Consider the following 17909-nt stretch of genomic DNA (forward strand, 5'->3'; position numbering starts at 1 on the left):
CACTGGGGCAGTTTACTCATGGGAGCTGCTGAATGTAACCATCTGCTGTATTTCAACCAACTTCTTCAGACTAACAGGAAAAGAAAACCAGAGCAGCCTAGGGGGTGGAGTTATCCTACAAACAATCAGAAGGACTCTGCTCACTTCCTTTCTCACATACTTCACAAACTCACCAGGGAGACCCACATGGCTTTGTCTACTCACCCCACTCATTCAGCTTTCCTCTTGCTCACATTTAAATGCACACACAGTCTAGAACACAGGCACTTTGCAGGCTTCTTTTAAGCCTTCACGGATTTAAAGGCACACAGTGGCTGTGGGGGCAGGGCTTCCCCCGTCAGCCAGCTGGCTTGTGGTGGGGAGGAGCCTGCAAAACCAGGATATCCCCATTGGGGGCTGGCAAGTCTACTGTTTTTCCAATGAAGGATGTTTGCATGCTTAGTAGTAACAGTCTAAATTTTCAGATTGTTTCTTTACACATGTTTGAATCAGAAAGACTGTCTTAAATTCTCTCTTGCTTTAGTATATCTGGATTCAATTTAGATTTAACATAGAAATTTAAGTCAATTTTTAATTTGAAAAGTGCAGTGATACTTGCAAACAGCTGGCATGAATACTGAGATTCCAGGAGTATTTAAAGTTGTCCAGAGTTGTTTTTTTTTTTTTAAAATCCTTACTAGTTGCAAAAATCATTACTTTCCCAGAGAAACTGGATCATTTTTGGTCTTGCTTTCAAAATTGCAAATTTCACTTCTATCTGAAATGCTTTGGTTTGTATTGATCATTATGTCCTTTTATACTTCTGAAATGTCTTTGGCAACAAAAAAGAAACATATTCCTTTCCAACTTATTTCCTTTTTAAAATCAAAAGTCATATTTCTGTTTCTTATTTTGATATACTTTACATGTTGGGAAAAGATAACAATTTTTCCAGTGAATGATGGGTAGGTTTCTTTTTCATGTTCAACTTTTCATCCTTCTGTCCAACTATGCAATGGGGGAAATCTAATTTCTAGCATTCCATGTAAGTACATGTGTATCTGTTGTATAAAGTACATGTGTATCTGTTGTATAAAATAATCAGCTCCAAGAATATTTTTGCTCCAATATTGGAAGTAGTGGTTAGCACATCACTTTGTAGGTCCATGTGTATCTGTTGGAAATGACAAAGGATCTTACTTTTCCTTTTTTAAATTGAACTGATTGATTTCTAAAGAAATACATTTATATTTTCAAAATATTAGAAATCGGCGAGCAACTGCTGCTAGCAATTTAAATGCAGTTTGCTTTCTCATAAATTTGGGCTCAAGATGTGCATGATGTTCCTTTTTACATAGTAGCATGCATAGCATCATACACTAAAAGGCTGAGAAGTTTAAAACCTAAAAATCCAGCAAGTAAGAAATTTGGGTCCCAGAAATCAAAACTATACTACATCTGACCATAAATGTTTTATTTACCTAAACATGTGAGTACATGAAGCTGCCTTGCCTATTAATATGATCAGCAGCAGTTCTCAACGATCTTTCAGAAGTCTTTCACATCAGTTTCTATCCAGTCCTCTTGCTTGGAAATGCCTGGAATTGAACCTAGAGCTTTCTGCTTGCAAAACAGATGCTCTACCACTGAACCACAGCTCTACCCTCTTTCCTAGCTGACACCACTAATGGGTACTGAGAGCAGACCTAGATATTATGAACAACAATGGCATCTCATTGATTACTTCTTCCCCTTCTTCCTCTCTAATGTGTGGTGACATTTCTCTTGATGTTCCCATGCATATTTTGTGCATTTCTCCACACCATGCCAAGCATCGGGGGTGAATGGAATTGTTCAAGGGGAAGTAAACCCTGGTCCTGTATGTTGTCGAGATCTGCACCTTATTCAGTTGCATTTTTTTTTTGGGGGGGGGGGGGGAGAGATGCTATTGTATTGCTCAAAGTAGTTCAAAAACTGACTTTTTTGTGTGCTTTGCCTCCCCCCTCCCCTTTCAGGATGCAGAATTGAGAACTGCGATTCTTGCTTTAGCCGAGACTTTTGCACCAAGTGCAAGCCTGGGTTTTATCTCTACCGAGGCCGATGCTTTGGAGAATGTCCTGATGGCTTCGCACCCTTAGAGGAGATGATGGAATGTGTGGGTGAGTGCTTGTAGAATATGGGGTACAGATCAACAGCTTTTTTTGCTGCTGCCTTTGTGTGACTTTGGCGTGTTGTCTAAATTTATTCTCCGCTTTGCTCGATTAGGCTTTGTGTAAGTTCTTTGGCTATAATGTCTTTTTTATGAGTCTCTTGTGAACTTTCTAACCTCTCTGGATATTGAGCTGAGGTTTACAGGTTCACACATTACATCACTGCATAAATTCTTTGGCTAGGGTTCTTGGTGCATAAGATAGATGGAAACTGTTAATGTGCCGTAATTAAGTTAGAGCAATGCAATTCATCTTCTTACCGTTAATAAATCAAGAGTAATGGTTCCTAGGGAATCTTGGTTTCTGAAACCTGATGGCTTTCCTCCAAGTAAATCTCAGGGATGCTCTAAGCTATCCTCTACTTAGTTGTTTTGATTTTTTTTTTGCACTTTTAAAAAAAGGGTGGGGGGGGGGAAACCTGTATAACATCTCTTTATGAAATCATCTCCTAAAAAGAAAAAAAGTTATTGGAGTTTGGTGACTTGCAAATCCATTTGAAATATAACAAACCAAGGAGAAAGCGTTGACCGTCCAGCCACATTGCTGTATTTTCTTTTCATATACTACTCGCAACGTGTGGCCCCCATCTGGAGATACTTATGTTTATGGATTGGGGCCACATGGACACTAAACAGATCTGAAGAAAAATATTTTTAAAAACCTTGAAATATATAGACAAAAACATAAGACAGTGCTCTTAGCAGCTCAGAATTGAGCTGCTGCGACCCAGCTGTGGCATTGTTGGAGCCCAGCAGGCTGGCCATGGCAGAGAAGGATGCCAGGCTCAATTGGTGGTGGTGGAATCTGGAGCTGCACTGGGCTTAGCAAGGGGAGAAGGGCGTATGGGACTGAGCTGTATATATGGCTTCATTTGGAGGCAACAAACTTCTGACCTTACCAGGCCCACACAAAGTAATTCATACCCATGAGGACTGTGAGACGTTGGTTGCAATCATACACACTAAATAATGCACTTTTAGTCCACTTTCAGTGCACTTTCCAGCTGGATTTTACTGTGTGGGCTGGCAAAATCCAGTTGGAAAGTGGACTGGAAGTGGATTGAAAGTGCTTTAGTGTGTGTCAGTTTCTGCACACTTGCTTCCTCTCCAGCTCTCATTGGCCACAGACAATTAATGTACACAAAAAGACAGAACTAGCTTGCCTTCCCATATTACTGTCAAGTTGCAACTGATTTACAGCAACCCTAGCAAGCAGCTTTCAACGTGAGTGAAAGGCAGAGGTGGTTTTCCTTTGCCATGCTCTGTAGAGTCTTTTTTTGGTGGACTCTCATCCGACCCTCCATAGCTTCCAAGATCTGATGACACTGGGCTATACCTTGCAGTCTCTCTCCCCACCCCATATTGGTTTGTGTTAATACAGAAGTGTAGTATGTATCAACAAGGGAACAGAGGCAAGGTCAGAATTTCCCATAATTTAAAGGGGTTTGAATGATAGTCATTTGTTTGGGGAAGAAAGATTAAAACAACAGTAAACAAATCAGTATGTAATTGAAGTATAAAGATCACAGTCCCTCCCTATATCAAGACTGGATTCTGAAGGAGTCTTGTTCATAGGGGTCAGAATTAATAAAGTTCAATAGTGGTGATTTATTTACACTGTATTAAAGCCACGCAAGATAGAAAAACCTGCCATTGCTGATATTGCGAGTCCCTTTAACTGTGTGTGTTTGTGTATTTTGAAGGCCAGCACTTTGGAACTCCAACAGCAGAAGGGTGCTGACTTGTCATATGTGTGTGTTTTTTATTGGTTTCCTCAGAAGGCTGTGAAGTGGGTCCATGGAGTGAATGGGGAACTTGCAGCCGATATAACAAGACGTGTGGATTTAAGTGGGGTTTAGAAACGAGAACAAGGCAGATTGTGAAAAAGCCAGCAAAGGACACGATACCATGCCCAACGATTGCAGAGTCCAGAAGATGTAAAATGGCGCTGAGGCACTGTCCGGGAGGTAAGTGTATAGAATGCCAAAGCAATCTTGATGGGCTCTTTTCCTTGCTAAAGCCTCTCTTGTCTAACTAAGGTTGAACATTCTCTTGTTTTCCCCCAAAACATGAACAAACTGTTGGTCTCTTTGCCACCTTGTTCATGGGAGTGCTGAAAGAGCTTCCTCAGATAGTACTCTCAAGCTACCTTTGGAACACAGTACCTTCTGTGGTGGCTGGTGGGCTCCACCAAATCTTTTCTGCTAGTAGAGGCACTTTCCTCCAGTGGAAGGAGCAGTGGTCATTTTGTAGAGAAATAGGTGGTGGAGCTCATCCAGGGATTGTTATGCAGCTGCACCTACTATTCAATAGTAGGTAGGTAGTTGGGGAGGAGGAGGTAGTTGGGGAGGAGAAGGGGGAACCCTCAGAAAGGTTCGGGAGCTGCGCTCCTGTGAGCTTCTGCTGAATTCAAGGCCTGGGAAGGATCAACCTTCCCCAATCAACCGTCTTGCATTAGGCAAGACTTCTTCCATTGGAAGAAAATGCCTCTGCTAGTAGAATCCAACCTATTATAAGTTGTGACCTTTCTATTCAACGTACAGTACTATTTAGAAAGTCAGGAAAATGAGCAGAAACAGGATCAAAAGGTGCACCTTTTAAAATATGTAGGTTGCAAGTGGCATGGGGCATACAGCTGCATACTTGGGCTTCCTGGTCTGCTTTTGGTGAGGCTAGGTCATGGTCACTATTCTTTGTCTTCTCCAGAACTATTTGTGGCGTTTGACTCTGATGCTTAATTTATAAAACATTAGTCTATTGTTTGTTCTCTGATCATTTTTGTTTTTAAAACTGTAGAGGCAATAGAGGAAGGAGTAAGGAAAATACTATTCAATGACTTTAAGAACAGTAATCTCTATAAATACCTGTTAAATGACTGTGGTGATAATCTCTCTTCCTAATATTCTCAGTCTGTAAACTCACAGCAACATGTAGGGTAAGTATTAGATTATATAACTAAAAATACACTTAGATTTTGACGGATAAAACTGAAAAAAGGAAGCAAGGATATTTTTGGTGGGCTGGGGTCAAATGCATGTGCTTTGTGCATATGTGACCTATTTCTGTTCATTTTGTTTACATTTTATTTTGCTATATTTGCTATTTACACACAGCAATCATTGCGGAAGCTGCATTTGTGGTTCCATGCAGCAGAAGCTGGGTCAGCGGGCATAGGTTTTGTGCTTTGACATTCCCATCTACTGTAGAATAAGACATAATTTACCTGACTGTGTGGCTTTAGACCTCTCAGTTAGGGTACCACTTTCCCTTTCAGAAAGAGTATTGCTGCCGCTACGGCAAAATAACTGCATGTGGTCAAGGACTGTTTCCTACAATAATGTTGGGTATTGTCTTCAAGATATTATGATGCTACACTGCAATGACCAGAGTCTAGATTTGCTAGTAGACAGTAGAGAGGGGCCCCCAATAAAAGACCTTTGATTTTTTTTTTCCAAAATGGCCTTCAAATAAGCTCCCTCTTCCCTTTCCTTGTTACCTGCTTTCCTTGCTAAATATTCACATACCCCTTTCTGTGAGTCTGGTATGTGTCTTCCTGTTCAGCTTTAAGAATTTCTAGCAATGAAACTTGCCCCATTTTCCCAAGGTAGGAATATTGTGCAAGCTTAGTGAATCTTCCTGCTTAGGGTCTCTCCAAATCAGTTCTAGCTGCCAGAATCCTTCCCGTCCCATTATTCATACTGGCGTCCTCAGGGATCTACAATACATATTCCTGTTCCTCTGTGGCAATTTTCACCCTTCAGATATTTGTAGCCTGTCCTTATGTCTCCTTATTAATCACTGTAGTGCAAAGGTGTTCATATTTATTGCAGTTAAACTGTTAATCAAAAATCAGCCCCTTAAGGTCTTGCAGAAATGCCTTTGTATGTAAGCTGACACTGATTGCACCGGCATTCTTCTTTTAAAATAAGTGATTTCTGAAGGGGGATGGGATAGATGGGGTAAATGTTTACATTTAGTTTCAAGTACAAAATGGGGAAGGCCAATAATGAGCTTTCAAGGAGAAAGGAATGTTGAGGACAATGACCTGGACAAAGAGCTGGGAGGAGGTCAATGGTGATATTGAAGAATTGCTTGCTGTACTAAATTCTTGCGTGAACTCCCCCAAAATCTGTCAGGGTTGTAGAATAATAGTTGAAACAGCAGTAAAACCAATGCAAGGTGAGTCTAGAACTAAGTGCATTCTAAAAAAGGATGTAAGCATGCAAGAGGCAGAGAGATTATTGGCACTACCCGTTTTCTTCCTCCCTACTGATTGATACTTCTATACTTGCAACATTACTATTTAAATAGTAAGATCATAGACTTCTCAGACCTGGCTGAATTAATGGCTCAGGCTGAATAGCTATTGTATGACAGTGATTTTATAGAAATGTACTTATTTACCTTACTTATAATCATCTTTCTCACTGCAGCTCAAGATGGATAATGTAAGTAAGTCAGTCAGTAGGATGAGACATCTAATAAACTGTGCAACAGGACTGCAGGTATCTGAAAGAAAGCATGAATCTGAACAAAGGGTTGTTATTAAGCACGACATGTTAAACAAGCAGTAAGTGGTATGAGTTGTGAGGGTCAGTGTCTTGCAGATATGAGGGTTCAAGGCCATGAAGGACTTTCTATGTTATAGCCCCTTCTAGAGATGGGCAAAGCGAGGGAAAATGGTGGTTTGTGTTGGTTCACAGTTCGTTTGATTGCCCAAACCAGTGGTTCATGGTTCGTTTGATTTCTTGAATTGGTTTATGGTTCATTTGGTTTGGGAGGTGTAGAACAACCCCCTCACAAGTTAGAGTTGCCAAACTCACTGGGAGTCTTCAGGTTCTCCTCCATCTGCCCTCCAAGTTTGGCAAAGATAAGATTTGGAATGTCCAAGTTGTAGTCTCCCAAAGCAGGTGCCCTTGGAAAGCTCAGCCTATCCTTGTTTAAACATGTTTAGCTCTCATGACAACTAACACTCCTCTCTTCACACTGCAAAGTGAAAGCAGCTGAGTCAGGGTGTCTGCTTCCATAAATCAGAATGGGAGCTCTGTGATTGGCTCCCAGAGCTGCCAATCTAGGTATGGACAACTGCTATGGGTGTTACTAGAACTCCCAGAAGTCCATCCCAAGCATTGTGTAGGAATTGATTGCATTGGTGCCGTGCTGTCTGGAAAAATGAACCACAAAAACTAACCAAACGACCACCAAGGGAAAAAAGATGACTTGTTTTCCGTTTCAGACACAGAGTGACCAAATGAATCGGTTTGAAATGAGCCACGAACTGGCCCTGTTTGTGCTTGAGCTGCAGTTACTTTTTCAGTTTGTACCCATCCCTAGCGCCTACTTTTAATTGAACCTAGTAGCTAATGGGCAGCCAATGGGATGACTATAGAATGGGTATAATATGCATGATCTGGCAAGCTCCTGATAATAACCAAGCTGCAGTGTTCTGCACAAACTGCAGTCTTGGAGCTTAAGGGGAGACCTATGTAGAGTACATTACAGTAGTATACTCTTGATGTTTCTCTGGCGTGGTGCCCAGATTGACCAAGTCAAGGTAGAGCTAAACAAAGCTGGAAGAAAGCATTTTTTTTTTTTTGCATCAACATTAACTTGCTTTTCCAGCATTAATGCTGGGTCCAGTATAAGCTCTAGACTCTTGAGCCAGCTGACCTCATGAAAAGTGGAAAAGCATGTTATCCTTCAGGACCTCAGGCTTTCCAACCAGCATTACTTCAGTCTAGTCAGGGTTCTGTTTCACATTGTTCACTTTTAGCCCCACTTAACCATGAAAGTCAGGCAGTGGCTCAAGACCTCTGTCATATCACCATGGGACTGTGATAGACAGATATAGAGAACTGCAACAAGCTGTAGTCCTCCAGGTAGGTCTTTTGATTATGAGACTTTTTAAAATCTCAGTTTCTGTCGAGCTAGGGATGCCCCGCCCATCCTCCTGAGCAAAAGCTATGTAACCCTACCTTATACAATTAAAATTCTACTGAAAAGGATATATATAAAATGTTCCAAAATGTCTCACTTTCTCAGTCATGAAATAGTTCACAGAACTATGAAATGTTGATTTAAAAACAAACAGTTAATGCTTTTTTCAGCTATTCCAAACCATTCCAAAGTGATGGGTTTTTTGGAAGTCATCCAGGAAAGGATTTTCCTTGGGAAGAAAATGCTTTAACAGGATTAATAGCCTAGCCTTGTTTTAACATCGTAGCTCTTGGTTCTCGTTTTCTTCCAGCTTGCTCAAAACGCTGGCTGCTTTGTCAACAGGAGATTCCATGTGAGCTAAACCAAAACCCTTTCCATTGCACAGGTGAAAGCATCCTGCTTAAGAATAGCCATCTGTCTTTATGTGCACCCCATTTTTTTATGCCAAACTATTTTATTCCAAACATTTTTTTATGCCAAACAGCGATAGTTCTGTCTTTTTCTTCGACACTCACTGTGGATTTGGTTGTTAGGAGAGCTGTGAATAAGAGGTCATTCTCCTTGATTGTTGAAGACAATGAACAAAGGTAGTTCTTATGTGCATAAAAATTGCACAAAAGAGGCGGCATTCCCTGTTTTGTTCTCAGCATCTAAGTTTCACTGTATTTTATTGTACCTTATTTCATGGTTTGTAACAGCCATTGGGCTTATGCAATAAAACTGATCTATCTAAATCTAAGTTTCAGACCTGAGCTTCTTGCTTCTGAAAATTAATATAAGAACTGTATGCAAGGCAGGTTCTACAGGCAAGCCACCCAAGTTACACTGCAGGGAGGGGCAGCACAGTGCTCTGCATGGGTTCAGCTTGCTTCTAAAGAAAGAAACAAAGAGGGAGGGGAAAACTTAGCACAAAAATATTGGAATTAAGAACCAAAAGGGTTAATACAAACCAAATTTAGAGCCCATTGTTAGAAACAATTTATATAACTTAAACATCATCAAAATACATGCATTTATTTTTAAATGGGTAAAGGTATTTTTTCAGGAAAAAGATTGGTATTGCCGAAATTATTTTGCTCCATACCTTCCCTTTTCTCCCCAAGATGTGCTGTGGCTGTGGCTGCAGCCTGCCTTAGGGAGAGATGGATAGGTATGTCTCTTTAAACACCTTCCCCTTTCCTTGCTGAAGTGTGCTGCCACTGTGGAGTGGCTCAGGGAGGGAAGGTATTTAAAATTTAAATACCTTCCTTTCCGGAGTCATGCAGCAGAGAGGGCACACCTCAGAGAGGGAGGGGAAGGCTTTAAATGCCATTAAAACCTCAGTTTTGCTCTTCTCCGCTCTGGGTTTAATGGCTTCCTCCCATTTAAAAGGATATGTGCATGGGTCTCCCTGTCAGCTGATCCTTTTAAATGGGAGGAAGGCATTCAGCCCCTCCATTTTACTGTTCCCCACTCCAAAGTGGCTGGAGAGCAAAACTAAACGGCCTGAAGTCTTCCTCCCATTTAAAAAGATCAACACATAGGCAGACCTTCCACGCTGACCATTTTAAATGGGAGGGAGGCATTCAACCCTTCCGCTTTGCTCTCCCTAGCTCCTGAGTGGGGAGATCGAAACTGACACTCTCCATTCCCTTCCCCAGCTGCCCCGCCATGGCAGGGTGGCTGAGGAAAGGAAGACTAATCCAGGAAGCATGTTTATATGACCCCTGCTCTTCCTCAGCTGGCCTGCCATGGTGCAGGGCTAGGTAAGAGAAGACAGATGCGGAGGCATGCCCTGCCCTCTCTCCCAGAGACAGGGCAGTGAAGAATGGGAAGGCAATGAATGGACAGTTTCACCCCCACCTCCACTTGGAAGCAGAAGGAACTGAAACTGACCAACTTTACCTTCTCTTCCAACTGTGGCACATTGGCTGGAGAAGGAAAGACAGATGGGGAGACATGCCTTGCATTCCCTCCCTAAGCCTAGGCAGGTCAGGGAGGGAAGGCAAAGGTCAGTTTCGGTCCCCTTTGCTTGTAAGCGGAGGGAACCGAAATTGACCTACTCTTGCTTCCCCAGCTAGCCTGCAATGGCTGACAAATAGGGGAGGCATTTATGTTCCCTTCTGTTCTGTTTAAATGCCTCCATTCCCTTTCCCAGCCAGCCTGCCACAAAGGGCTGGCTGGGAAAAGAAAGATCAGAGAGACATGCCTTGCCTTCCTTCCACCCAAATAAAAACCAAATAAGATCAGCTTTTATTTGGGATCACCTTGTTGATAGCTTCTGCTTAATAAATACAAAAAATACTAATAAAGTATTTTTCAGATATTTATTCAGTTCAGTTTATGTCGAATACACACCCCTACCAGAGACTGTCAGCTGCTCCACTTACTCTCACATTCAGTTAGCTCTCTCAGAGCTGCATTGAATGTTAGAGCAGCATTCAAATAGGCTCTGGCGCCAACAAATATTTGGCTGTTAACACCTTCCAGTGGCAGGACAGCCTCCTGTCTGCTATACTCTCCCAATGTCATGGCCCCAATCCCAATTGGGATCCTATGTGTCTTGTTTGACCCGTAGTTCTGTTTAAAAAAGTATCAGAAGTGCCTTAGCATATTGCATCAAGTTATCGAGCCCAGCCTTGTGACAGCAGACTATATGCCTCTGGCACTTGCAAGCATTTTGTGAAGGAGACAGCGCTCTCTCTTTGTCCCCAATATCAGATCTTAAGAACTATGGAGATTGTCTCTGCAGACTGTTAATGGTCGTCAGTAAATCGGTTCTTGAGTTTTATTGAACTTATCCCAATCCTCTGGCTTTTTAAAAAATCTCCTCTGGCCTTAAATTAGTTTATTGTGTAAGTTAGTTACACATTGTGTGATGAAAGTGACTGTCCCAGGTCTACTGCCAACAAACTGCAAGGGTGACTCTGAATTCTAGTTTCAGGTGGATAGTCTTGTTGGTCTGCAGTGGAAGAGCAAGGTTCAAGTCCAGTAGCAACTTAAAAACCAACAAGATTTCCAGGGTAGAAGCTTTTGGGAGGTTTATGAGAAAGGAAGAAAAATCCCCCTCTCCATGACACCAATAATCTTACCAGCTTTTGTCATGCTCCTGTGTAGTCATTGTCTTTCCAAATGAATGGAGAAGGTCTGATGGGGTCTAAAAGTAAGTTCAAAAACTAAGTCAAAAATTATTATATACTCACTTGCACAAAAGTTTGTCCAAACAATTTCTGGGCACTGTGATATATATGGAGAAAAGCACTAAGTGTTGCATGAGATCTTGGGCAAGCAGAATTGTTGTAAGATCATTTGCTTTCTTTTATACATTGCTGGATCCAAACCAATTGTTTTTTTTAGAAGGGTGTAATTCTGCTTAGGATGACACTGTAATTTTTTTTTTAGCATAATCATTACGAAAAGTACTATTCTATGCCTGAGACATTCATTTCTCTAATGTAACTCTTTTCCCACCTTTTCAGTATATCTTTAAAAATGGCTATGACATCTCAGAGAGGATTCATGATGGAGCTGATTGCTAACAAACGAGTTGAACTGGTCTCTTGCCCATGGGTGGCATTGTAGAATAAAACATTCTTGTAAGTTAGGCACATGTCTTCAGACAAGCTTTAAGCAACAACTGAAAACTGTGTCTATAGGGCACATTTTTCTTAATTTCACTATTTTTTTTATTCAGGAGAAACAAGTTGTGAAGAATCATGTGATACAAGATGAATGACTGAAAAAAATATATTCACAACTCAAAACTGCCTTTCCAGAATATAACTAGTAACAGGCTTGATTAGGCCAATTGAAACTTCTTGATATTTATTTTCCATTTAAATAGTTTCTCAAGTGCCTTCAACAGTCTGAGCTTCATAAAGGGTAGTGAGCATTCCTGATTTGTTAGGCTGCTCACTGATAGCATCCTCTTATTTTTGAATCTGCAAAGTAATATTTTCCTGCATTCCTAGGGAATCCTTCAAGTATGTAGACATCTCTACCTTTTGTGAGTGGAGCACTTTCATGGTAGACATTTGACCATCAGCTTTGCTATTGGAAGGGATAACACTAGCGCTCCTTTTATTTCGCAAGAACTAAGTAATGGGACTCTTTATAATATAAAGTTGCCAGGTCCCTGTGGCCCCACCGGTGGGGGATGGGGAGGTAGGGTTTCCAGATGCAGGTTGGAAAGCTCCTAGAGATTTTGGGATGGAGCCTGAGGAGGACAGTGGGGTATAACACCATAGAGTCCACCCTCCAAAGCAGCCATTTCTCCAGGGGAGATGATCTCTCTCATCAGGAGATGCATTGTAATCCCAAGGGATGCCCAGGTCCCACTCGGAGGCTGGCAAGTCTACTATAATGGAATCATCCTTGTGGAATGACGTAAGGCTCTTAGAAGGGACCAGGCAGAGACAAGGGAAATTGATAGGAGCTTCCTGTGATGCAGAAGTTCATATTTATGTTATAAAATGTCCGCTTCTCTGTCTTCTAGTCATACTGTGATTGCTGTTTCAATCATAGGAGAAATTCAGAACATTGAAATATTTTCAGGGGATTTTCATTGGTGCAACCTGAATGCCATTGAAGCATTGACAGCTTTAGGCTTGTACTATCAAAAAAATCCTGAAAAATCTTTTAATGTTTTGAAATTGCCCTGTGATTGAAAATGTGGCTTCAGGGGCTGTGGAATTTTGGGAGGAGTGTCATGCCCCACCCCCAACATGGTAACATCACGAGTGACTCTCCAAAGAGGAGGCAGCTAGGTGCTGCCCTGTCACTTTGCCTCCTCAACTCTCTAAGGAGGTACAGTGAAGTGCTGGGGCAGGCATTCTCCAAAGGCCCACCTTGGCGCCTTATTGTATCTGCGCTAGCCAGCAAGTTGGCTCTCTGGGAGGTCTTGAAGATCCTGCTTGCTGTCAGCCACTTGTGGGGTGTGCATGGAAAGCCAAGGGCATGGGCATGGAATGCTCTGCTGTGGCTGTGGGCCAGCTGCAAACAATATGAGAGAGCCCATTTCATCATCATCTTCTGTCTGGTCTGATCCTGCAGCAGAATGTAGTGCTGATATGGGAAGGCCCATATACTACTTCACAGTCTCAGTGAGGAATTATGTTTTTCAGGTTCCCAACATTAATCATTCTCTGTTGAGAGAAGGTATTGAAACCAGTGAGAAAACCTCTGAGGTGAAACATAGCTTAGCCACAGAAATATGGAAGGAAGTTGAGCCTGATGAGGTTCTTTGGCTGATTCATTGCCTAAAACTGCCAGTGCTGCAGATTCAGATGTCATTCCAGTTCAGAGGAATTTTTTATTGACAGTTCAGTGTTCCACTTGGTAGGCTTTGCTTCTGGCTCCCCCCCCCCCCCGGCATTAGATTAAACAGATGAAATCCCTGCAGATTGGCAGTCATCAAATGTGGTCCCCATCTACGAAAATAAGTGTACTTGCTTAGATCCCACAAAGTACAAACCCGTTAGTTTGCTTTCTGTGTTATGCAAATTGTATGCCATGCATTTGGGACTCAAACTGAAGTCTTGGATGGACAATTGTAATATTTTTGGACCTGAACAATTTGGCTTGGAAAGGCTATTCTTGTTGTAATTAGCTGAGAAATATTTAAAGGCATAAGGACTATATGCCACCTTTTAAAAAACTTAAAATCAGCATTTTATACTGTAAGTAGAGAAAAGTTGTGGGCTATGCAACAAAAGTATCCAGTTTTCTAACTACACAATCTTGCTTTGAGCAGCATTTCTTCCCCCCAATCTCTGTTGCAGAGGCAAATACATTTAGATCTAATTTTGCTTCCTCATCAGCAGCCACAAGACTAGAGCATCTTCATTGTCATAAAGTGATATAACCAGGACTTTTTTCCTGGGGAAAACATAGTTCTCAAAAAATGTTTAAAATTTCATGAAGTGCACCTATGTGTTTCTCCTTCTTGAGAGTTCTGGCACCTCTGGATATAACAGAGCATGTGTGTGCTCTGTTTACAGCTGTTCTAAGCCTATCTAATTTAATTCTCTTCTAATCCAGTCTAATTTGCTTAAACATGATCTCATTTCACAATGGCTGATAGCATTTCTTTTTTTATTTGTACACAGTGAACATGTTCACCCTGGTGTCATATCCATGCTTTTTAAAACTATTTTTGAAGCAATTAAAAAATAAAGAACTTGAGTGGAACAGAATATTCACATGAAGAACAATGACTGGTTTTATTCAGATATAGTGATAAACTATGTTACATGAAGAAGAACGAGAGATCTTTAGTTACACATTCTTTTGCTCCTTCTCATCCCTTCACATGTTGGCTCCATTATAGAATACTTCAGCATTCATAACATACCACAGTTTGTCAATCCTTCCAAACCACAAACTGTTGTTTGTTTTCTGCTTCATGATGGTTTGCCTCAAATGCAGAAATATTTGATTAAATGGCTGTGTATGAAAGGGGAAGATGATAGACGAACAGGGGACCAAGAACCCCTCAGGCTTGTCCATGAGACAAGCTGTTGTTTGTCATTGCTACTGAATTGTACATGGTCATACCTCCTTCAGCACTTTGGAAAAGTGTCTGTCCAGTCTTGATGAGGTAATACTTTGCAGTCGTGACATTTTCTTTCAGTGTCATGTTCTGAGGAGGAGTACAATTCTGTGGTGGACCAGTCCTGCTCTGGCCTGCAGACCGTCCTGTCCTCCTGGATTTTCCCAACATCTGGAGGGGTGTTTCTTCTTCTCTGTTCAACTACTGCCACCACCTGACCTTTGTAGGAATTGTCCACTGGGAGGGTCAGGACTCCCAGCTTCCTTTCCAAGCTTTGAGGTCTTGCCATCTTTCCCTTTGCCTTGCCCTCTTCCCCTTTCATAGACATCCATGAACTAGCATGTCTCCTGCTGTCCAGCATCTTGTTATCACAGGGACAGCTTGCTGTGCTCCACTAGGGGAGTAGCCACTTGCCAACTGACTGCCTTCTGGTGCTCCTTTCAAAATACTGTGTCCAAGATGGTGGAGGTCTGTGTGGCACAGAGAAGCTAGGGTTGCCAGGTCTGTGTTGGAAAATATTTGGGAGTCTTTGGGGGTGGAGCAAGAGGGCAGGGTTTGGGAAGGGGAGGGGCCTCAGCAGGGTACATAGAATCCACCCTTCAAAACAGCCATTTTCTCCAGGTGAGCTGATCTCTGCCAGCTGGAAATCACTTGTAGCTGGAGATCACTTGTAAAAGCGGGAGATCTCCAGGCTCCACCTGATGGCAGCCCTAAAGCACTACCAGGATCAAAAGTCATAAAGTATTTATTAAAAAGAAAATATTCACAAACATATATTTTTAGCGCAGCATTAGATTATTCAAAAGAAAAGGGTAAAAGACAATTCCTCTGTCCCTCCCTCTATTCATGCCCTATCTGTTGTCAGAGCTGGCACGTCCATTAGGCAGCATGAGGCGGCTGCCTGGAGCATGGCTCTGGAGGGAGGGCACCAGTTTCAGCATTCCCAACTACCCTTGCTTCCTCAGTGAGGGAAATAGCGAGCTCAGTGGCTGCTGCAGGGTTTCCAGCCTCAGCAGACACGCACCCTGCTCACTCACTGTCACTCCACAGCTTGGAAGCACAGACGTGAGGGATGGAGCGACGGGATGCACATGTACGTGCAAGCTGAGGCTAGAAGTCCTGCTGCAGTGGCCACCGAGCGCACCCTCACTGAGGAAGCAAGGGGCGGTGGGGGGCACCTGGCCTGGGGCACTAGCCTTGCACTGGCTTCCCAGTGCCGGCTCTGTCTGTTGTTAAATGTAAGGCAAACTCTTTTGCTTAGAAAGTTACAGATTTTTTACAGGAGTACCATTACCTTCATGCCTCTTTCAAGTGTGCATGCCAGCACATGGTAATGGCTGCTTCTTCCAGACCTCAGTTAATAATTCTTTCTGCTTCGATGGAACCAGAACCCAAGAGACTGCCCTCGTTCCCAAGACTTTTGTTATCTTTTCCGCACCCACTGACCAAGTCAGGCTGGGTCAAAGAAACTTTTCCTGAGTTTTGTCCTGGAGTCCTTCTAGTCTTAATTACTCCAGATCTCTGTTCCCCACTTGGAGCAGGGCGGGGGGAAGACTGGACCATCCTATAGTTTCTAGTTGGACCTATTAGCGTTTCTTGAGAGGCAGCTGAGGTGAGGCTGGAAAGTCATTCAACTGACTTCCCTCTTCCTGCCTGTTTTCTGCCCAGAGATAAAAACTTTTAAAAACTCCTTGTGAAGGTTTTACTCAGTTGAGACCTCCACCCAAAAATACATGTCTTCACAGTTGCCATTCACATTAAGGTTTTGCCTGATGAAGACCAGTAATCCAATATGGGAATATTTTGGTTTGGCACTATACCTTGCAATTCCTAATAAAGAGATGTCTTATCTTGTTAGTCATAAGCTCTTATCAATCTTAACCAGTTACAATTACAGAAAATGCAAACAGGTTTAATAGTTTTTGTTGAAGGTCACCTAATGGATGTGTGTAGATTTGAAAATTCAATTTGACATTCTAGCATGAGGGTGAGATTCCGCTGCTAATCTAACAAATACATTCAGTCTCACAAATACATGTCCATTTTAAGGAAATTAAGGCATGTGTATCCTTAATGAAAGCCTGTATTTTGATCTGGTCACAGGCCCTGAAAAAAAATTCCTACTAGACATAAGGCAAGGTTTATGAGAATGGCTGGTGCTTTATGCCAAAGAAGTACCATCCAGTTTCATAATTACTTGAACCTCATTTCTGTGTATCTGTGAAAATGTGTATGCACACAAAAACTCATACCTTGAATAAAATTTTGTTGGTCTTAAAGGTGCCAGTGTATTCAAACTTTGTTCTCTCATGTAGAACAAGTAGCATTGTAGTCTCAGAAAACCAATGAGAGGATATCACTGATTTTATCTATCCGTACCATAGATCTGTACCTAGTTGAACCAATTGAACAAAGAACAATATATGCCCAGTTCTTTCCCTCTATAGCCAACTTGTGACAGAGAAACTCACTGTGCCTATGTCTGAATCTCATCCATGTTGCAGTCTCTTGAGGCTTGTACCCTTCAACATGCAGAAGTGTCTTTTTAAAAAAAGATATTTGAAGGTGCCAGAAATGATCCATGTTGATAGGGATGAACACTCACCCACACAGACATAAGGTTTTGTTGCATTAGCATGTTCTGACTGCACTGTAACCTCTTAAATCTTCTACTGAATCAAAGGGATTATTTCTACTTCATCTGGAAAATTTAAAGAAAATTATCAAATTAGTTGGTGAAAAGCTGGTTATAATCTTCACCTCCAATGGCACAATTTGTAAAGCTGTTGCCTGGTATAAATTCTTGCATAGGGCAAAGCAAAGCTGAGACTGTAGGATGGATTGCATCTTCTTGTAAGGAGGAAGCAAGCATGGCTAATGGTTCGATCCTATCACCAGTAATAACAATGCGAGGATGGGAGGGATAAGATCCTGCGGCTCAGCAATCTCTGTTCCCATCTCTTCATGCCTGCAATCCTCCATTAATTGGATAATCTGCTCCAAGACTGTGTAATCGCACATCAAGCAATGACTACTGCCTGGATTGAATTTTCAGTAATTAATCTACATTCATTTATCGATTTCACGGCCCTTCATACAGAAAGGAGAAAAGTGCCTTAGGGTGTTGATAAAAATACACGACTTCATCAAGCAAGCACTTGTCCTGCTCCTTGCTGATTTGGCTCAAACGTGAGTTTCCATAGGAGTGAGACTTGCAGTTTCTTTTTAGCAACTGCTAGACTGAGCCACTTGCTC

At 41.9% G+C, this 17909-nt stretch overlaps 1 protein-coding gene across 1 annotated transcript in view; it reads left to right on the forward strand.

Annotated features, from left to right (window-relative positions):
• Positions 1 to 17909, forward strand: part of RSPO2 (R-spondin 2) — a 169234-nt gene that overhangs the window by 113164 nt on the left and 38161 nt on the right. Inside the window, exons 4-5 of the mRNA XM_060243323.1 lie at positions 1995 to 2138; positions 3967 to 4155. Coding sequence (XP_060099306.1) covers positions 1995 to 2138; positions 3967 to 4155 — 333 coding nt within the window. The remainder of the gene's footprint in view (positions 1 to 1994; positions 2139 to 3966; positions 4156 to 17909) is intronic.

The sequence above is a fragment of the Heteronotia binoei genome, chromosome 7 (genome assembly GCF_032191835.1).
Source record: "Heteronotia binoei isolate CCM8104 ecotype False Entrance Well chromosome 7, APGP_CSIRO_Hbin_v1, whole genome shotgun sequence".
Taxonomy (NCBI): Eukaryota; Metazoa; Chordata; class Lepidosauria; order Squamata; family Gekkonidae; genus Heteronotia; species Heteronotia binoei.